Here is a 22,262-nt window from a genome sequence, read left to right as displayed (position 1 = left end):
CCCAAAAGGTGCCCTCCTCAATACCCATCACCCACCCTCCCCGCCCTCCCACCCCCCATCAACCCTCAGGTTGTTCTCAGTTTTTAAGAGTCTCTTATGCTTCGGCTCTCTCCCACTCTAACCTCTGTTTTTTCCCCCTTCCCCTCCCCCATGGGTTTCTGTTAAGTTTCTCAGGATCCACATAAGAGTGAACACATATGGTATCTGTCTTTCTCTGTATGGCTTATTTCACTTAGCATCACACTCTCCAGTTCCATCCATGTTGCTACAAAGGGCCATGTTTCATTCTTTCTCATTGATGAAGTGGCATTTTCTATGATCCTGTAGGTGATGTAGTAACTGCAACGGTGCCTTCACTTCCCCACAGTGCCTCCTACCTCTAAGCACTGTGGAGAGTGCCTGGGATGGGGCAGAGAGCGGGTGGGGCTGTGTGCAGAGTAGGGGACCGAGGTGTGCCAAGTCCTTGGCCTCAGGACGTGTTCGGTGTGTGCTGACCACAGCTGCAGACCCGCAGTTACTGGAACCCCCCTAAAGCACTGCACAGGGCTTGCTTAATTGGGCCTGTTTGGAGGGAACTTCCCCAAATGCTGAGACACACATTTTCATTGAAATCATTCTCAGGGTCTTTCAAAACTGGTCTAAAACATTTGTTGATTTAATGAACAGGAATGTTTATAGACAGGATGGTGCCAGACCAGATTTTCCATATTCACTGTTAGCCACTGTTATTCATTAGCCACAGGAAAAAAAAAAAAAAAAGTTACTTGCTTGATTTTTTTTTAATTATATATTTTAAATGCCGTTAATGTGTAGGCAGCAGGGCATGGTTGTCGAGCATGAGCCGTGCAGTCAAGATGCTGGGGTTCGAATCCTGTGCTAGCTACTTACTTCTGTGTGGCCCCTGGAATCTTTTCTAACCGGTCTGTGCCTCAGTGTCCTTATCTGTAAAACTGGAATTTAGAGTAATTGTATCTACTTCATAGGGGAACCAAATGAATAAATAAAGTACCTACCACAGTTCTTGGCCCAGACTTAATAGTTCATGTGTTGTTATTACTATTATTAATTGTCACTATTAATTGTCATCATTAATTGTTAGCTCATTTATTTAGCAGTGAACTAAAATACTAGCCAGAGAGCAGGAAAAGGAAAGAGATCTGGAAGGAAGGCGGTTTTGACTTGAGGACATTTGTACACGGAGAGAAGCATATGGGAGAAGCACATCAATAGGGAAAAAGAGATTTCTTCCTTGGAGGCGTGAAACTTGACATTGGGAGACATGTGTCTGTCTCCCTAAAGCAAGCACAGCCCTGTGGGCCTTCTTGGTGGCCTCAGCAATAATGGCTGTCCATGGAAATCACTGAGTGAGTGACAAATATCTGCCTTACACAGAAAGGAAAGATTTGGGTAGATCTGGAAGCCTGGTTAGGCTATATGGATGCAGCCTGAATGTTCCAGACAGATTTAAACCAGAGACTGTTTAAAACAGCTGTGGTAGATATTGCTGAAATTTAAAAAAAAAAAAAAGATTTTATTAGATTTTCAGTGGTAGAAAGTGATTTGCTTTTTGGAGAGCTTAAAACTTTGTGTGCTAGTTGGATGGTTAAAAAAGTAAAAGAATTTAATTATGTGTGAAAACATACAGTCAAGAGAAATGTTATTGCTATCATCAGAGTCTCTACTATGTAGACTGATTTTGTTTTTCTCTTCTATTATGTGTGCTGTAAAATATATTGTGTTATTATTAAGTTTTGCATTAAGTGTGTTAAATGAGTACATTAAACATATGCTTTAAAAGACATTAATAAACCTTTGGTCCAGTGCCCTTAATTTTGAAATGTCTCTGGATGCCTTTTTCACTTATGTGAACATTCCCCTTCCTCATTCTCAATATAGATGTCTACCTGTTTTAATAAGATATGGGTCATTCAAAATGAACTTCTACATCTATCTTCTTCTGCCTTTTTTTTTTTTTTTTTATGTCAACTCACTTTGTATGTACCTTCTTTGTTCTACCTTCCATCCAGGAGCAAAAAGAGAATTCTCTTCTACAAAGCCACAAAGCCACTCAATACGCAGCACAAGAATTAGCTCTTCACACGCCAGTTAATTCGCGTGCATATTTTTAAGTCTAAGTGCAAACAGTTCCAGCTGGGACCAACAAATAGCTATTATTGGTAGAATAATGGCATTCTCTTCTGTGGATTCAGGTGTCCTTAAACGGTGGGGTCCATTTCAGAGAATCAGTGAATAGCCAGCCATCCAAGATGGATAAACTACTCCATGTATGTCTACTATGTGCTGCAACATTTATTAACATAGAGTTATATTCTTTTAAAGCAGAGAGCTTATTACCCACATAGTCCAAAGCCAGGAATGGGGTAAGTCCGGGGATTGACCCAGGTCACACGACTAGCTAGTGTGACAGGCAGGGGCAGACAGGTGTATCATCTCTTCTCTTTGGAATTGCCTGTTGGGCAGTAAGTCTTGAGATGAGCTTTTGGAAGTGCTGGCACTTTCCCGGGAAGGCAACTTATTCTAGGGGAGTCTAGGACACGGCCTGCAGAGAGGAAGCGTGGCTGCTTAGGACTACCTCCAAGGAGGACAAGAGAATATGAAGGCTCTTCAGTCTTTCTTCTAGGACACTAGGGTAAGGATGGAGGGGACAAATGGCACTCCAGCCCTCACAGGATGAAAGTGTACACTTGACTGGAGCATGTCTGCTGTGGCATCTGCCAAGGTACAGGGAGTGGGGCCTCTGGCGGGTACTAGGAGCTCATGCTATGCTGATGCTGATGGTTGGCCAGGACTGTCGGCCAGGCACACAGGGGGTGAACTTCCCTCCAGCTGTCAACATATTTGCCTAAAGCAGGACACTGGCGAACCCAGTGCTCAAGGCAGATCTGAGGGAGGACACCCAACCTCTGAGGAGGCCAACTTCCTGAGCAGAAGCTACTCTAAGAGATGGGCTCAGGAGCACTGGAGGGCTCTTCAAAGGGTGACCAAGCCACAGATCTAACAGGAAATGGTATATGTGTGCCATGGGTGGGACACTGGGTCCATCCCGTGTGCTACACTGATAATGATCACAGTCCAGGCTGGGGGCTCTAAAACTAACGTCTCCATTTCTGTGTGAGGTTTGTGATGTCAAGCTGTTGTCTCTTTACAGCCTATGTTGTGGTGGCTCATACATCCCCAGGCAATGTAACTTATGTTATACCCATTCATATATCAAGATCTATAATGTGATGTGTGTGCTTAATAATTAATGGCGAACATGTTAAGAATAGACTTCCAGATTGTGTTGGGGGAGTCCTAGGGCTCCTCATAGTGCCTTAGGGACCATCCTGGGCAGCAGGGTGGAGTGAGGGGGAAACAGGTGACCTTCCCCCAGCTGTCTTCCCACTGCCATGCCTTCAAGATAGTTCAATCAGTGCAACATTGTTTTTACCCATTTTTATGTTGAGGTTGCACATAACGATTTTATTTAACAAAATAAAGTATCTCTGAATGGGTCATGCTTTAGATGTAATGGACATAATCTTCTTTAGCTAGTTTAAACAGAGATGGCTGGGGGAGCCTGGGTGGCTCTGTCGGTTAAGCCTCCCACTTAGATTCAGGTCACGATCTCACGGTTCATGCGTTCAAGCCCTGCCTCAGGCTATGTGTGGACAGCTCAGAGCCTGGAGCCTGCTATGGATTCTGTGTCTCCCTCTCTCTGCCCCTCCCTTCCTTGAGCTCTGTCTCTCCCACTCTCTCAAAGATAAATAAACATTCAAAAATTTTTTTAAAAAAATCTTAAACAGAGACAATTCTAGAATTGCTTAGAGAGGAAAAGAAACCGACCTTAGGCTCATCTTCCAAGAACATCTTTCAAAGTCACAAGGCACCGGGCTACCAAAGGAGCTGCTGATCCTGCCATAGACAGGAAGAAATCTGCCAAATCTGGAAGCTCCTGCTTACAGCTGCCAGTTCCTGACCTAGTCTATAGTCTAAGTTGAGGGAAAGCCCCATACTGTGGAATTGCCAAGGGCTGGAAAAGCCACTTGCTTCTGGGCACCTGAGTCCTCCAGAACCGACGTCATTATTAATTTGCTTTACCCTACAATAAACATAATAGCCTCAGAACAATTCATAATACTAACACAGCCATATACATTTTGTTTAGTAAAAACAGTTCGAGATTTTTTGGGGGGTGGTATTTTATACCTTCAGAATATCCCATCAGAATATAATAAAGTCAGGCTCTTATGATATAGAACCATTTGGAATTATTCCTCTTGATACAGTTTTGCCAACCCAATAAACAGTTCAATTCCTTTGATTTTGATTTTTAGGGGTTTGCTTGTTAAAATTTTGTTTTGTTTTATAATAATGCAAAAATAGCTACAGCCTTCTAGAGCCAATCTACAAAATAAGGTATATGCAGAAAATTCCAGTTTCTTTTCCCTTCCCTATTTGTCTGTTCCTTCCCCTATAGGCAAAGCTTTCTAAAAATGTCAACGTAGCCTTCCATTTTTAATGTAAATAAAAATGCATACATATTTAAATCCCCTCCCTTCATACAGACAAATGGTAGGATATCAGAAGCAATTTTTCCACCCTATTTTTCCATCTCAGAATATATTCCAGAATCACTGCCTAATTGTCTATGGTGCTATTTCTCATTCTTATAGCTACATGATACACCATTGTGTGGCTGTACTACAGTTTATTTGGCCAGTATCAAATGTTTCCAGTTTTTTGCAATTTTAGATACCGTTGTGAACAGTAGTCTTATGCATACATCTTTTCACATTTTCCCTAGAATATTTGGGGGATATATTCCTAAATGTAGGATCTCTGTGTCAGAGGGCAATGCATGCATACTTTGGCCTAATATGGCCAACTTCGTTTTCACAGGGATTGTCATTTGGTATTCCCATTAGCAACGTAAGGGGTAATTATCCCTTAGCTTCTGCCAATTTTTCTGCAAAGGCATTGATCTTTTTCATCTCTGTTGTTGGAACTTCTTTACATAGAAGGCCTTAAGGCACTGCAATGTACATTGCAAATATTTTGTTTTTCCAATTTATCACTTGTCTTTCTATTTTGCTATTGGCATTTACCCATTTCCTGATTATAGAGAGAATTTACCCATTCTTCCAATATTTGTATAGATTCACTTTTTAAAATTTAAATCTTTGGGAGGAGCCAACATGACGGAGAAGTAGGGGGACCCAAAATTCCCTCATCCCTCAAACACGACAGTGTTGAGGCCAGAAGACTTGGAATTCCAGGAATCTGGGCTACAGAGTGACAGAAAAATCTCCAGGGGACCACGGGGACAAGTTGGCGGGCCATAGGTACATGATTGCGAATAGCTGGCATAGGAACGGAGGGGAGGGATCCCCTTCTGTGGAGAGACAAAAGGAAGAGAAAGAGAGGCTATGGAAGTGTAGGACTGTATTTGGACCAGAGAAAACCACAGACTGGAGAATGGAAAAAAAAAACAGAGAAAGAACCAATTTCTAACATGATCCAGGGTTGGGGGACTTTCTCTGGACTGGGGCCTGCTTCCCTGTTGCAGTGCCTGGGAAGGAGGGGAGCCAGTCCTGGGCTCATTCATGAGCTCACAGGCGCAGTAAGAGAGAGTAATCCCCTTCTTTGAGAGCTGTGGGAAGAAGGCATATAGCCGCTCCAAGGACAAAAGACCCTGCAGACGCCACCCAGCCAGAGGCCCTTTGTCTGTGGGGCAGAGTGGCACTACCCGGGGCCCAGGGCACGTGGAGCAGGATCCTTTAAGACATCAGGGTTTGAATCCCAGCCGAGCATCCTGGGAGGCACAGGAGACTGTGGAGCAGAACAGAACCGGCCGGCTTGTGCCCGTGGCACTGTGAGGACAGCCTGAACAGAGTGGTCTGGGACACCTGGTCTGGGGAGGGGAGGCTGGGGTGTTGCCACTTTTCTCCCCATCACCAACGAGGTGAGGCTTCAGGCACCGGACAAGGGGCCCACAGTGGAGGCGGGACCTCCTACCTCTGGTAGCTGCTTATGTACCAAAGCTAGATTGACATTGACCAAACCAGACAGTCCCTCCTCCAGGCCACCAGTTCCAAGGTATCAGTCCAGCAGTTTTGCATTTTCTGATTTGATTCTTGGTCAATTCTTATTTTATACACACACACACACACATATTATATTATATTATATTATATTATATTATATTACATTATATCATATCATATCATATTATATTATATTATATTATATTATAAACATGTAATATAGTATTATAGAATATATATACGTATATATATGTATATATACGTATATATATTTTTTCCTTCCTTTTCCTCCTCTTATTTCTTCCCTTTTCTAGTCTAGTTATTCTGGTTGTTGTTTTGTTTAAGCAGACATTTTTAATCTATTCTTTTTACACTGCTTCTGTATCTCCTTCTTTATTTTCCTCTCTCTCTCTCTCTCTCTCTCTGGATTAAGCCATATAGCTTCTCTGATTCTCTGCCTGTTCAATTTTTTTTTCTTTTCTTTTGCCCTGCCCCTGTCCTTTCTCTCTTTGTATGGGGTAAGGCTTCTCTACCACCCCACCTTCTTAAAAAACTGAGATACCATCTCACAGTGGTCAGAGTGGCCAAAATTAACAACTCAGGGAACAACAAATGATGGTGAGGATGTAGAGAAATGGAAACGCTGTTGCACTGTTGGTGGGAATGCAAACTAGCGCAGCGCATTGTTCTCTGTATTTAAGAGTCTCCTATGGTTTGCCTCCCTCCCTCTCTGTTTAAAACTATTTCGTCCCCTTCTCTTCCCCCATGGTCTCCTGTTAAGTTTCTCAAGTTCCACATATGAATAAAACCATGCGGAGTTAATCATGCTAATTATAAAGTTCATTAGGAAGAAAGAAACACGCACCACTTTCTTACAGCAGACACAAAGATAAACTCAAAATTGGTGAAAGACCTCAGTGTAAGACAGGAAGCCATCAACGTGCTCGAGGAGAAAGCAGGCAAAAACCTCTTTGACCTTGGCGGCAACGGCTTCTTACTCAACACGTCTCGGGAGGCCAGGGAAACAAAAGCAAAAATGAACTATTGGGACCTCATCAAAATGAAAAGCTTATTGGGTACTTATCGGGATGAACACTGGGTGTTGCTCATAGACTCAACTTCTGGGCATGTAAAGTAGAATGTACACGAGGGGGACAGAGGAAGGCCCATACAGGATAGTTCATCAACTGCAAGCCTATTCAAATTCTATTCAGGTGATCAAATTCAGTGTCGAGGTCTGCATTAGGATTCTGAAACTTCAGAAGGACTGCTTCTACTTCCACATGACTCAAATCCAGTTCAATTCAAAAGTTATTGAAGGGGCGCCTGGGCGGCCTAGTCGGTTGAGCGTCCGACTTCAGCTCGGGTCATGATCTCGCGGTCTGTGCGTTCGAGCCCCGCGTCGGGCTCTGTGCTGACAGCTCAGAGCCTGGAGCCTGCTTCGGATTCTGTGTCTCCCTCTCTCTCTGCCCCTCCCCTGCTCATGTTCTGTCTCTCTCTCTCTCTCTGTCAAAAATAAATAAACATTAAAAAAAATTCAAAAGTTATTGCATACCTGTCATAAACATCGCCTTATGTTGAACTTTCTCCTTCCATGCTGGCCCCCAGCATTCCATCCTTTCCACAGCCTCCAGGTCTCCTGCCTTTCTTCTCATCACTGTGTTGCCCCCATAGGACACTGGGAGCCTGGAGTTCTACATGCCTTTCAGCTGCTTCCTATGACCTCTCCTGCAATAGGTCTGAAAAACAAACAGACAAACAAACAGTCACATTCTCTTGGAATCCCACACAGATTTATGATTAGTGGCGGGTACATTTGAGGGCTCATTCCTGGCTATAATTGCTAATGCCCTCTTCTACCCTAACCGCAGGTAAACACTTATTTTGCCTTCATCCCAAAGTGAACTTAGTCTTTACTTGTGTTTTATGTTCTCCTCCAGTTATGTGTAGAGGTGGTCGTGGGGCTCTGCTGGGCTCAGATGAATCAGCCTTATCTTTCTTAGAATATGAGACTCTTAGGGCACCTGGGTGGCTCAGTCAGTCGGGCGTCCAACTCTTGATTTCAGCTCAGGTCATGATCTCACGATTCTTGAGATCAAGCCCCACATCAGGCTCAGCACTGCCAGCACAGAGCCTGCTTGGGATTCTCTCTCTCCTCTCTCTCTGCCCCTCCCTGGCTCATTCTCTCTCTCTCTCTCACTCAAAATACATAAACTTAAGAAAAAAAAAAGAATATGAGACTCTTAAGGGAAGCCAATATCAAGGCTTAACCAACATGCTTTCTAGGCAGAGCTCTTTCGGACTGTGTGGTCTCAGGATCCTTACAAAGTGATTTTAGTTGTTCTATCAAAGGAATAGTGGTGCTCTTAATTATATGTTATATTTTGAAGCTTTCTATATTAATGAACAGGTACCGAAAACCTTGGTGATTTTAAACTTTAAATTTATTTCCTCTCTGTCAATAAATTATTGCTTTATGTAAATAGCATCAGAGAGATACTATTTTTTTCCTTTTCCAGAGTTAATAAGTTAGTCATAAGAAAGGCCTAAGTTTATGTCTTAAGGGTTACACTTTCAGAGGTTAGTGTTACAAGATGAAAAAAAAAAAAAAAAAACAACACAGTTGAGAAATTGAGTGCTATATTCTTTACAGGAAATCCCTGTAAAGGAAACAGGCTTACTCATTCTTTGAACTAAACCTGACCACAAACCTTATCTAGTCGAGGAGGTGGGTCAGAGAAGAGTTTCAGATGCTTCATCTTCAGCACATTTCCTTCTACTGATACAGGTAGTTAATTTGATTTTTCTCTGTGTGATCACGGATTTGGCAAAGACGATGGTCATTTGCAAACTAATAAAAGTTTTCTTTTGTCCTCCAGGTATAACTCATTATTTCCAAGCATGTGTGAGCCAAACGGCTGTTGCATGTCCTCCAGATATTTCTCTGGCTAGGAAGAAATAATAGTAGAGTCCTTTGAAAATGGATATTATTTACACGTTCTTCGGATGCAAAAGCCGGCAGTTACTGAAATAAGGACTTGAAGTTCCTTCCTCTTTTTTTCTGTCTTCAGCACAGAAAATAAGGTAAGAATTAGTACATTTTTCCCACTAGATTTCCTAACCAGAAAACATAAGTTGAGAAAAGAACTTAAATAATTTTCAAAGTGAATTTCTCACACAATTCCTTTTCATGAGGTTTTTAAATAACAGATCGCCATCTAAGAAAATTGAGATCTTCCTATCTATGGAGTCTTCACTTTATAAAAACATGATGGTTATGAAATATACCTATGTACCATGATTTGAGCATTTTGTGGGACAGGCTCAGAGTAAAAGGACTCAAGATGTTTGTCAAATTCTAATCCTTATCTTGGCTTGATCATAAGATCATAAGGTCAAGTGAGTGAGAGCAGGCACTACACGCTGGATTTTCTGTAATTCCCAGCCAATCAGGTATAAAGCTCACATGGACCATGTGAAAATCATAATAACATTAATTGAATTAAACAGTTACTATTGTCCTAGACCATATCTCTCTGTGTACTTGTGTTCTCAGTGTAGAGTCACTGCTGATCCCGTGAGCAATTATAAAGTACTTTGTTTATCTTTGGCAGTAAGATTTTCCTTCCTAAAGCTCTGTTGACACTTACCTTCTCTAGCATTTTCCTCTCTTTCGCCTTATCTCATAAAAAACTTAGGCCAGCAAAAATTTTAGTTCATTGTCAACCAAAGATAATTGAAGGTGTAGCTTTGACCAATGGAGGCGGAGGAATCTTCAACTTCTAACAAAAGAATTGTGCCTCTCAAAAAGCAGGTATGAGATGTTTTGGAGAAGAGACACATCAGATACTTGAAGATGCCCTGTTGGCCTCCTGTCTTCTTCTGTGACAGGATAGCATGTAGTGATGGGATAATCAGAGGCTTTGAGACCTCTGAATCTGGAAATATTAATCTGGAATAATATTCTTCTAATACTTACCAGATGTGTGATTATCATTAATATTGGGGACTTCTATTTCAAACAATGTGAGCTTTGATGGTCCATCAGTAAAACGTGAAGGACAATCATCTTCCCATCTGTGACCAGAAAATAAATGAGAGCGGTGCACTATATTCAGTGACACCTGTCCATGGTTTTAACTCCCATCAACAGAGACTCTACAGACTGTTTTAGATTAAGTTGTCCTTGCCCAATAAAGCATATACTATGCCTCTTGTGTGATTCCATATGATTCGTGAAAGTGTTTTGGTGATGGTGGAATGAGAGTCATCACATAGATGTTAAATAGTCTTCAAAAGCAGACATTGACAAACAAGTCACACAGTGTGTTAACCCACATAAATGGGGTTTCCAGAATAGGCTTGTCTTTGTGTTGTTCAGTTGCCACCAGTGCTGACAACAGCTGTTATAACTCAGCCCGGACCCACCTCCCCAAGCTCTATTATTTCTTGAGCAGGGCTTCCCGAGGATGCTCCCTGGACCATAGTGATGGTCCTGACACTCGTTTATAAGGTAGATTCCAATGTTCTCCTGGCGAATCTGATTTAATATGATTTGGAGAGTCCAGAAATCTGCATTTGTAATCAGTATTCCAGGTGACTCTTGAAATCAAGAAAATTTCAAAAACGATGTCCCAGAGAGAGCTGTAGCATGGAAAGAGCTCCAGGCAACCTGAAGTCCTAGACCAGCAGGTGAGTGCATCATGGAGAGAGATTCTGTTGGCTCTGGTTGGGATGGAAATTTCTGAGGTCTGGAGACTGCTAGGTGTGGTAGTTAATTTGCTATAGGCTCTGGATATTCAAACATGGAATCACAGAAATGTTAAAGCTGAAATGATATTAGCAATCCTGTTCTCATGGTTCCCTAGCCAAGGAGCTTAAAAACAATACACATTTCCTATCTTAGACCCCAGAAGTTCTGATTCTCTAGCTCTAAGGTGAAGGAACTACTGACACAGTCCAAATAATTCATTTTGCAGATAAGAAAACTGAAGTACACAGAGAGGTTAAGTATCTTAACTGGAGTCACACAGCAAGTTAATGGTCAAACCTAGATTTTTTTTTTTTAAATGTTTATTTATTTTTGAGAGAGACAGAGACAGAATGTGAGTGGGTTAGGGGCAGAGAGAGAGGGAGACACAGAAGCAGAAGCAGAAGGAGGCTCTAGGCTGTCAGCACAGAGCCCGACACGGGGCTCGAACTCACGAGTTGTGAGATCATGACCTGAGCCGAAGTCGGACGCTCAACCGACTGAGCCACCCAGGCGCCCCTCAAACCTAGATTGATGTGCATTTGTTCTGACTCCTCTCGAAGTATTCCGTATTTATCTGGATGACAGAACTGATTGTGATTTATACACAAAGCTTTGTCCAAGGATTTGAAGATAAGATTTCTGAAACAGGATCCTTGTTCTTAAGGAGCTCCCAGTCTAGTGGGAGAACACAGTATATGAAATAACAATTACAGTGTGGTGTGGATAACTTACCAACAAGGAGTTACTAAGGTCCTGTTGTTGGCCAGCCACTATTCCTGGAGAGAGCATGAAGGCTGGAAAAGACAGACTCAGTTCCCACTGGCATGGAGTTTTGATTCTAGTTGAGGGAGAACTTTTTTTTTTAAGTTTATTTATTTTGAAAGAGAGAAAGGGAGAGAGCATGCATGAGTGGGGAAGAGGCAGAGAGAGAGAGAGAGAGAGAGAGAGAGAGAGATCCCAAGAAAGCTCTGTGCTGTCAGCCCAGAGCCCAACATGGGGCTCAAATACTGAACCGTGAGATCATGACCTAAGCCAAAATCAAGAGTTGGACACTTAACCGACTGAGCCACCCAGGTGCCCCGGGGAAGAAATTTTTTTTTTAATTTTTTTTAATGTTTATTTATTTTTGAGACAGAGAGAGACAGAGCATGAACGGGGGAGGGGCAGAGAGAGAGGGAGACACAGAATCAGAAGCAGGCTCCGGGCTCTGAGCTGTCAGCCCAGAGCCTGACGCGGGGCTCGAACTTACGGACCGCGAGATCGTGACCTGAGCTGAAGTCGGACGCTCAACCGACTGAGCCACTCAGGCGCCCCAGAAGAAATTTTTAAAACAACATATTTTGAGACGGTAACGTGAACTAAGACAAATATAAAATGAGTAATAAAAGATGGTTGCTGGCCAGTACAGTGGTGAGGAGGGAGGGATGAGCTTATTATGCCAATGGCCAGAGAGGGTCTCTCTGGAGAAGAAATGCAAGATAAGACATGAGAGAGCCAAATCAAGTCCCACAGGGTTTTATAAATGGTGGCCGGGATGAATTCGGTGTCTCACATACAGTGGAGCTGGTGAAGTCTATAGCATGAAAATGGCACGCTCAGGTTTGCTTTTTAGGAAGATGTCTCTAGAAGTTGGAGATGGAGAGGTTATTCTATGAGGCAAAGGGAAGAAAGGCGAAGGGGAGGCCACATCTTAAAAGGCAGTTGCTGATCTTGCCTTTTTCCTTGACCACAGTCTTTATAAAAAGAGCCACCAATGGGGATAAACAAAGCAGTGACTCTAGTCCCTGTGCCTGGCTCCCTTCAAGGTGCTCCGCCGTCTCATGAAGCCTCTTGCCCCCTGAGCACACTCTCTTCTCAGCAGGTCAGTGGCCAGGTGGAAACATCCTGTGCTCTGGTCCCCCCTGGGCAAACTGGTCTGAATGGACCTTACTGCTATGCATGGCCACGTGCCTCCTACCCAGTCCTGGTTTCTCCATGGTTTTGGGGATTCTATCGCTTCCTAATTCCTCACTCTGACCTGCTAGCCTGCAAACTCATTCTCCCAAATGGTGTATACGCTCTGCCCTTGTCCACAAGCGCTCAAACACCACCTCTGGCTTCTCTGCTCCGTGTGTGCAGCCTGTGGACTTCACGGCTTGTCCCCACCCCTCACATTCCTCCCACTACTTCTTTTTCTTGCCCTGCTCTCTGTCAACTCAGCCCCGGCCCCTGCCCAAGCTGATCTGATCTATTGGAGCCAAGGCCAGAAGCCATTTCTCAGTCCATTTTGTGCCTACTCGGTAGCTTCTGACACTAACATCCCATCTTCCTTGCAGACTCTCTCTGTGCTTAGGATGAAGATAGTCTCTGTGTTCTGTTTCTTCTCTTCCTTTTTTGGCTTATTTCGTTTCATCCTTAGCCCTGACCCACCCTTGCCAGGCCGGTGTTCTTTAGGGAAATCTGTCTGCCCTTTCCTGGCACCTTACAGATGCTCCTGGCTTGAACGCTTCCCCATGCTGCTGACCCCCAGAAGCATTTTTTAAGTTTAATTGTTTATTTTGAGGGGGGAAGGGGAAGAAAGAGAGAATCCCAAGCAGTTTCCACACAGTCAGGGAAAAGCCTGATGCGGGGCTTGAACTCATGAACCCTGAGATCTTGACCTGAGCCAAGGTGGGACGCTTAACCAACTTAGCCACCCAGGCATCCCACAGAAAAATTTCTGAGTCCTACCCAGCTGTCTTCGCAATGCTCCAACTGGATCCCCAAAGACAGCTCAAGCTCACTATTTCTGTTAGGGAAACAGTAATTATTGACAAAAAATTATAGATATTAAAATCACTTTCTTCTCCGGCATCTGAAGATGTGGGAGATAATAGCGTGTGTTCGTGTGTGTGTGTGTGTGTGTGTGTGTTGGAAACTAGTTGAAATGAAGAATTTTATAAGATGAGGAAAGTCAAGCATTTATTTATGAGAAAACATGGGAATACCTGGAAAGAAAGGTCCTGGGCAAGTTGGGGGGTGGAGGCAGTGGTTGCAGGAAGGGCAGCAAGGCAGGGAGGGGTGAGGAGAGGAACTTGGTTGGCTGGTTAGATGTTGAAAGAGAAAGAGATTGATTTTGTCAGCTTCCTAAAGAATATGGATATTGGGGGGAGACTTTTAAAGGGGCCAAGTGACATTTCATGTAACCTTTCTTTCCTTTCTCTTCCTTCCTTCCTCTCTCTCCCTCTTTTCTTTCTTTCTTTCTTTCTTTCTTTCTTTCTTTTCTTGTCTTTTCTGTCTGTCTTTTCTTCCTTCCTTTTTACTTTTTTTCTGTCATCACTGTGTTTATTTCTGTAATGCATTCTTCTGTATTGCTTATTTGCATGTTTATGTTGACAAAGACACTCTTCTCTTTCTTTTTTAACTGTATATTTATTTTACAGAGAGAGAGAGAGAAAGAGAGAGAGAGAGAGAGAGAACATGAGCAGGGGGAGGGGCAGAGAGAGACAGAGGGAGACAGAATCTGAAGCAGGCTCTTCATTGTCAGCACAGATCCTGACTTGGGACTCAAACTCACTCATGAACCGTGAGATCATGACCTGACCTGAAGTTGGATGCTTAACTTACTAAGTCACATGGGCATCCTGACAAAGGGTCTCTTCTTGACCAAACTTTAATCCAGCTCCTCTGAGACCTCTTCTCCACTAGGCCTCCACCCTGGCCCCAGTCATATGTTTTGTCTGCCCAGACCAGCCTTAGCAAAGCGTCCTGCTAAATCATCCTTCTACACTTGATATCTGATCAAAGTCCTCTTCTCCCATCCTTGATATCTAAGCCCTTGATTCACCTTGAGCAAGAACTCCATTAGATCCATTTAGTAAGAATCTCTCTACCCTTGATGTCTCTTTAGTAACTTTCCATCCCCTGACCCCCTCACCTTGCTCTTTGACTATAAATTCTCGCTCGTCCTTGCTGTATTCTGAGTTGAGCTTGATTTCTCTACCCTATTGCAATAGTTTTGAATAAAAGTATTTCTTACTGTTACTTACAGTAAGTGTCAGTAAATTTTTTTTATTTAACATTGTTCTCACAAAAACATGTTTTTGACGTGAAATAAAAGTGTCAATGAAATTTAAAAAATAAAACAAAGAATTCGAAATGAAAAAACAACAACATTGTTTTTCACATTGTGACAGATCCTTGAGGACAGGGACTTTACTGTTTATTTTGTCCACCCCCTCTCCCAACTTTAAAGAGCCTAAGACAGTATAGGAGTGTCTTAGGGGGAATTCTTAGACAAAACTCAGGGATAAGTTTTCTTATACCTACCACCCCAAGAGTAACCCACAGAGTAATACAGAGTAATTTTTACATTAGTGACAATAGTTCAGGACTCTAAAAGGACAGATGAAAACAGTCATATAAAAAAATTACTTTTATTTTCTGCTTGAAACAACATTAAACAACAATCAAATATTACACACACTATTCTGGTCTGAATGTGTTCTTCCCCAAATTCATATGTTGACATTTTAACCTCTAAAGATGATATCACTAATAATGAGTATTAGGAGGTAGGGCCTTTGGAAGGTGCTTAGGTCATAAGGGTGGAGCCTTCATAAATAGGATTAGTGTTTTATAAAAGAGACTCCAGAGAGATCACTAGCACCTTTTATCACCCGAGGACACCGTGAGAAGGCACTACGAACTAAGTAGAGGGCCTTCAGGATAATATGACCATGCTGGTGACCTGATCTTGGACTTCCCAGCCCCCAAAATTGTGAGCAATAGATGTCCATTGTTTATAAGCCACCCACTATGTGGTATTCTATTATAGCAGCCCATTGGACTAAGACCCACACCCAATATCCTTATCTCGCATCTCTTATAATTCATTTGAAAGTTGCAATGGCCACCCTATCAACAAGGGAGTTAAAAGTGCCATGAACGCAGGGCAGGGCTCTCATTCTCTCTTGACGTGATCTGCTCCTTTACTTTTTCTATTTCAGAGGATTATTTTGTTCCCCACCCCACCTTTACTTTAATTTTTTTTTTTATGTTTAGTACTGTTTTTTTTACTTTTAAATTAATTGTTTAAATAGAATTTATTGTCAAGTTAGCTAACATACAGTGTATACAAGTGTGCTCTTGGCTTCAGGAGTAGACTCCCATGATTCATCACTTACATACAACACCCAGTGCTCATCCCAACAAGTGCTGTCCTCAATGTCCATCACCCATTCCCCCCACCCCTTCAACCCCCCACCTTTACTTGTTAAAATTTATTTTTAACATTTATTTATGTTTGAGAAGAGAGAGACAGAGCAAGAGTGGGGGAGGGGCAGAGAGAGAGAGAGAGAGAGACACAGAATCTGAAACAGGCTCAAGGCTCCAAGCTGTCATCACAGAGCCTGATGCAGAGCTCGAACTCACAAGCTGTGAGATCATGACCTGAGCCGAAGTCGGACTCTTGCCTGAGCCACCCAGATGCCCCAACCCCCACTTTCACTTTAAAGAGCCTAAGACAGTATGGGAATGTTTTAGGACAAATTTTTAGGCAAAGCTCAGGAGAAAGTTTCCTTATTCTAACAACCCCAAGGAGTAATACACAGAGTAAGACAATAATATTGATATCCAGTGACCATTTTCCTTTCTTATCTGGGGAGAAGAGAGTCTATTCTCTAACAGCTATTACAACTACTAATAAAAGCAAATAAAACAGACATGTGGACATTCTCAAATTTTATACATATGAGCTATAGTACAGGCTTCCTAACTGTGGAGAACCTGACATTTTCAATCAATTTGGGTCCCCTTTTCTGGAAAAGTTTCACTTAACTTTTTCCAAAATACTCATGGAAATATGCATGCTAGGTGATAACATGAAGAAGAAGAAGAAGAAGAAGAAGAAGAAGAAGAAAGAGGACGAGAAGAGGAGGAGGAGGAAGAAGAGGAAGAAGAGGGAGGGGAAAGGGAAAGGGAAGGGGGTGGGGGAGGGACAGAAGGAGAATTCCATGAAGAAATGGCACCAAAAGAACACATGGTATGGTGCAGAGGTCCAAGTGGTTGCCATGAGTTTGAGACGCTGCTCTTCCTCCTTTAGATGTACAAGAAATGACATGTTCAACGAGACTGCCACACACTATTGTAGGCATGGGAAGGCTCGCTTGGGTGTGACCTGCCCTTTCAAAGCTTCCTGTGTGACTTGCATTTTGATAACTGGTTCTGATTTCTCCTTTTCTCACCTCTTGACTTACAGAAATGAAGAGGGTTCTCAGGGAAGAGCTCTGAAACACAACGTACCACAGCCTGGCAAGGGAACAAATTCATTCAAGTGATGACAAGACCCAGGGAGAATGACGCTTTATTTGGGCTGGATATTTCTCTGGCTTGTCACAGGAGAGAGAACTAAAGGACTGAATATTTCAGGTAGGGATTTCACTTTTCATGTTAACACTGTGTGTCTTGTGGTCAAAGTATAAAGTGACAGATATTCTGATATATCAGCAACTTGACCTGTTAATACAGAGCATTTCCTTCTTATTGTTAAGACGGGTGCAGAGGGAGAGAAATGACTGGGGTGAACAGCTTTCAGCTTATACCACACATCAGTGAGGAACCCATTTACAATAGCTGGGTGTTCAGAGGGAGCAGCTGAAGATGAACGAGGGGTGGTTCAGCCTTCTCTAACAGGAAACTGCTATGGCTAGTGGCCCCTCAAGTCCATGAAGAGGGAGTTAGAACATGAACTTCTAAATGGAAACAGTGAAGAGGACAGACACACAAAAGAGCTTAATCCCTTGTTAAATCCAGCACTGTTTGTAAATGTAAGTTAGAGTTTGATCTTTTCTTCCTTCAGTTTTGTTGAGATATAAGCGATATATAGCACTGTGTAAATTTAAGATATATAGCAAAATAACTTGACTTACATATATTGTGAAATGATTACCACAAGTTTAGTTAATACCCATGATCTCATATAGCTACCAAAAAAAGAAAATAAATTTCCTTGTTTTTCAGTTGTAATGAGGACTCCCAAAATCCATTTTCTCCCTCTTCTTCTTCTTCTTCTTCTTCTTCTTCTTTGAGAGCATGTGAGTGAGGGAGAGGGGGAAGAGACAGAGAGAGAGAGAAGAGAGAGAGAGAGAGAGAGACATACACACAGAGAGAGAATACCAAGCAGGCTCCACACGCAGCACAGAACCCAACATGGGGCTTGATCCCACGATCCTGGGATCATGACCTGAACTGAATTCAAGAGTCAGACACTTAACCGACTGAGCCACCCAGGCGCCCCTCAGAATCCATTTTCTTAACAACTTTCAGATGTATCATACAGAAGTGTTAACTGTGGTCACTGTATTCCCACCAGTCATGTATCTTATAACTGGAAGTTTGTACCTTCTGACCACCTCATCTAATTCCCCCACTCCTCACCCCAGCCTCAGGTAACCACAAATCTGATCTCTTTTTTTATGAGCTTGGTTTTTGTTTTGTTTCTGTTGTTAGTCTCCACGTATAAGTGACATCATATGGTATTTGTCTCTCTGTCTGACTTCTTTCACTTAGCATAATGCCCTCAAGGTCCATCCATGTTGCTACAAATGGCAGGGTTTCCTTCTTTTTTATGGCTGAATAATATTCTATTGTGTACGTGTGTGTGCACAACTTCTGTATCCATTCATTTGATGAACATTTAGGTTGTTTCCATATCTTGATGATCATGAATTATGCTGCTATGAACATAGGGGTGCAGAACATCTCAACAGAGCATTTCTATTTCCTTCAGATACATTTCCAATAAATGAAATTTCTGGGTCATATCATTGTTCTATTTTTTACTTTTTGAGGAACCTCCGTACTGTTTTCCACAGTGGGTGTACCAATTTATAATCCCAACAGTGCACAAGGGTCCCATTTTCTCCGTCTCCTCACCAGCATTTATCTCTTGTCTTTTCGTTGATAAGCCATCTTCCCAGGTGTGAGATGATATTTCACTGTGATAGTGATTGTTATATCAGGACCATTCCCCTGACAATTAGCGATGTTGAACAGCCTTTCATGTACCTGTTGGCTAATTGTATATGTTCTTTGGAAAACGTTTATTCAGATTCATTGCCCATTTTTAAGTGGCTTATTTGGGTGTTTATTGTTTGTTTGTTTGTTTTTGTTGGTTTTGCTTTTGAGTTGTATGCATTCTTTATGCATTTTAGATGTTAATCAGATATATCTTATTAAACATAGTGTTTGCAAATATTTTTTCCACTTCATAGGTTGTCTTTTCATTTTTTTGATCATTTCTTTTGCTGTGCAGAAGCTTTTTAGTTTGATGTAGTTCTACTTGTTTATTTTTTATTCTGTTACTTGTGCTTTAGATGGCATATCCAAAAAGATCATTGCCAAGGGAGAGTTTCATCTTCTAATGTATCTCTTTGTTGTTTTGTTCCTTGTGGTTTTCAGATTGCATCACCAAAAAACTTCTTTGGGAATATTCTTCAGGGAGTGAGAAGTTTGTCTTATTTTGTGACTTCACAGAGTCACAGAAATCCCATATTTACCACAGAAGTCAACTCTCACCAACCCAAGCCCCTGAAAACTTGCCCTGCAGTGGTAGTAAGGATCTGTCTGATGTCCAGTGGTACTTTCAACCTCAGAATGGAAATCCATTAGGGGAAATAGCTAACAACTATCATCACATCATCCAGGACAAGAGCATCCTACACTTTTCGACCACAGGAATGCATAATGCTGGGTCGTATATCTGTAGACCCAGGATTCGGTATGTCCCGCATGCATTCTTATGAGAAAACGTTCCCAAATCTTATATTACCTGGATATAACCTCTACGTTCACAAGACCTTGTTAACTCTCCTAGGAGCCCTCAGGGTGAGGCCTGTTGTGTCAAGACCATCTTAGAAGTTAAGCCTAAGACCAATGTATCGTGTGTACCAAATAACTTCGTATCACACGAGCAACAACTTCTTATTGGCAGCACTGCCTATATTAATTGCCCCAGCTTCAACTGCCAACGTGATGCCCAAAGTTCAGAGGTGACCTGGTACAAGGTAAGAGCGACTCCTCCAAAACCGATGTGAGAATATGGTTTTCACGGTAACATCTCCATAGGTACTTTATGGAAACGTGGGTTTGAGAACCTGAGGTCTAGAGCTTTGTGAATACTGACCTTGCGCCTACAGAGAAGGCCTGGGTCCCTAAAGTGGTCTTTCTCCTAGGTAGCCAGAGTCTGATATTATCATCGTAAGAACCGTCTTTTTGATCAGTGCCAGAAAAATTTCTAGAATACCAGTGTATTACACATGAAGTGAGACATAACCTTAGGGCCATCTTCCAATACAGAAGGCCAAGTGGGTTCATTTGTACCGTCTTTGGAAAGCAGTGGGCATTCCTCGGGGGAAGGGAGACCCCAACAAATGAATCCTGGAGGGTTTCTGAATGAAATCGCAGACTGGAACACTTTCCAAAGAGAGCATATCCGAGAGGGCAGTTACAGCAAACACAGGAGGCCAGGGTAACAAGTGTCTTGCACAGGTGAGATGGGGGTGGGGGTGGGGAGTGCAATGTGAGGATGAAGAGGGAGGAGGGGGAAGGAAGAGGCAAGTTTCCTAATCATTTCGGGTTATGAACCACATGTGAGTAAGCTTCATAACAAAAACACTTCACATTATCATTACATCTTACAGTTTTTCCAAGTGCTAGCCGATATATAAATGCTGCATAGGTGTCTCCTTCAACATAGCCTTATTGACAGTTGACCCCTTGGTGGTGGAAACCAAGAATAGAATTTAAATTGCCTCCTACGCTTGCAATAATTGTTGGAAGTCCAATACTTTGCCTTCAAACATCCTGCAAAGCTTTAAATTAGACTTCAAAATACATCTGTTAGTATAAAAATGTCGTTTTAAATCACCAGTGATCAGTCAAGAAAGTGGCTCATGTTTACCTGGTGGCTCTATGCGTTCCAAGGCTCAGCAATCAGGGTCATGGCGGCACAGGTACCATGGTGTGGAAGACATTTCATCACTTGATTCTCCAGCGACTTGGTGACGATGGGTAGACAGGTGTTATCGTGTCCACTGGGGAAATAAGTACACAAGGAGGAAAAGTGGTGTGCTCTGGGTCTCACATTTGTATTTTGAAGGGACAATGAAAATATGCCGGCCTCAGTAAAATCATAATTTTAAGAAACACCTTAATTTCATCATCTCTAAAATGAGGTTAGCCAGAAGAGACCACGGTTCTGCTTATTCTTTTCAGTTCTCTTCAGAATAAAACTTCCCGTGGTTCAAAAGTATTTGTGATCCAGGAAGACAAATCTGACTATGGCAAGGTGGGTTTGTTCCTAGGCCAGTAAAGAAGGCTTACCCCTAGTTGTTTCAGATGAAATCGCATTTGAATTTTCAATGATTAGTATCCTGAAATGAAAGCTATTTTCACTTTCAGGTAAGCATAAGCCACACGGTAGTTGCTAGCTTTCTGCATATATTGTACTTGTAAACTAAACCCGAAAGGCATATGGCATTCCCAGAAAGAAGCTTCATTTCCCTTCTCCCGGATCTTGACAGCAAATTTCAGGGTGTGTTCGGTGGTGAATAGGCATCCGCCAAAAAGTGGGCCAGCAATGGCGCTCCTTAAAATTGTACTTTCTGATGCAAATTTGGGGAGGTTATCAATCAAGTCGTGTTTCCTAATTGCACGCGTGCGCGCACGTTACATATGCACATATGCACACACGTACCTACGCTGGCTCGCACACACACACGCAGTAACCTGAAAAGTCACAGACCTCACAGAAGGAGTGTATCGCCAGAACTGGTGACATTAGGCAGCAAATAATACGCAATGCTCCTTTTCTTCATGCTAAGCCCCAGGTGCTCATGTGGTGGGCAGGTCACACTTAAGCCATCTCAGAGTAGATGACAGGTGCTAAACACTGGCTGAGCAGAGGAGAACATGGCGTTTATTGAATTCAGACGAAACTCCTGATCAGGGATGCACCTGCCAGATGCATATCCAACAGGGTGGAGGCTCTAGGGGCTTTCAAAATATTTTTAATAGACACATCAAAAAATTTAGGCTTGGAGATTCTTCACTGAAATATTAAGTGACCAAGAAGTCAGGATTAAAGTGAATTATCTGGTATTTATTCAAAGAACATTTCCTCTGCATTTTGCTAATTTCTAAAAATACGATAAAAAAATGGCCTCAACAGACTTTATCTGAAATAAATGACAATGACATTGAACGAGAGGGCATTTTTTGCTCTCCAGCTAAGGAAATCTGTGACGTGGGAGAAATTATATAACAGGGCGTTGGGAGAGGTCCTTCTGCACTGGCACCGAGATACAGGTGTCAGTGACACCACTGGGGGCCTCTTGTCAGTTAGAGCTGTGCCCTGAGTACCCTTGCCATTGGTGGTTTAAGACAATCTCCCTCATATGCCACATTCACTCGCCACAATGATGACGTGGCTGCTGCGTCGTCTC

General features: G+C 42.5%; 1 protein-coding gene and 1 long non-coding RNA gene across 6 annotated transcripts in view; one reads left to right on the top strand and one right to left on the bottom strand.

Annotated features, from left to right (window-relative positions):
• Positions 1-8,731: 8,731 nt before the first annotated feature.
• Positions 8,732-22,262, top strand: part of LOC102956931 (interleukin 18 receptor accessory protein) — a 33,622-nt gene continuing 20,091 nt past the window's right edge. For 2 of the 5 annotated variants that reach the window (XM_042981083.1, XM_015544620.2), the window contains exons 1-5: positions 8,732-8,835; positions 8,927-10,739; positions 17,018-17,187; positions 19,219-19,537; positions 19,634-19,823. In XM_042981083.1, the coding sequence (XP_042837017.1) occupies positions 17,115-17,187; positions 19,219-19,537; positions 19,634-19,823 (582 nt within the window). In that variant the 5' untranslated portion in view covers positions 8,732-8,835; positions 8,927-10,739; positions 17,018-17,114. Of the gene's footprint in view, positions 8,836-8,926; positions 10,740-12,532; positions 12,662-17,017; positions 17,188-19,218; positions 19,538-19,633; positions 19,824-22,262 lie in introns of all 5 variants that reach the window. The other 3 variants (XM_007097774.3, XM_042981081.1, XM_042981082.1) reach the window with 3 other exon arrangements.
• Positions 9,305-11,724, bottom strand: LOC122237286. Its single transcript, XR_006215646.1, has 2 exons — positions 11,324-11,724; positions 9,305-11,097 (listed from the first exon to the last, which is right to left on the bottom strand). It is a non-coding gene; the product is annotated as an uncharacterized LOC122237286 (long non-coding RNA).

Source organism: Panthera tigris, chromosome A3 (genome assembly GCF_018350195.1).
Source record: "Panthera tigris isolate Pti1 chromosome A3, P.tigris_Pti1_mat1.1, whole genome shotgun sequence".
NCBI classification, from domain to species: Eukaryota; Metazoa; Chordata; class Mammalia; order Carnivora; family Felidae; genus Panthera; species Panthera tigris.
The sequence above is the reverse complement of the archived record's forward strand: the minus strand, read 5'-3'. Positions and strand labels throughout refer to the sequence as shown.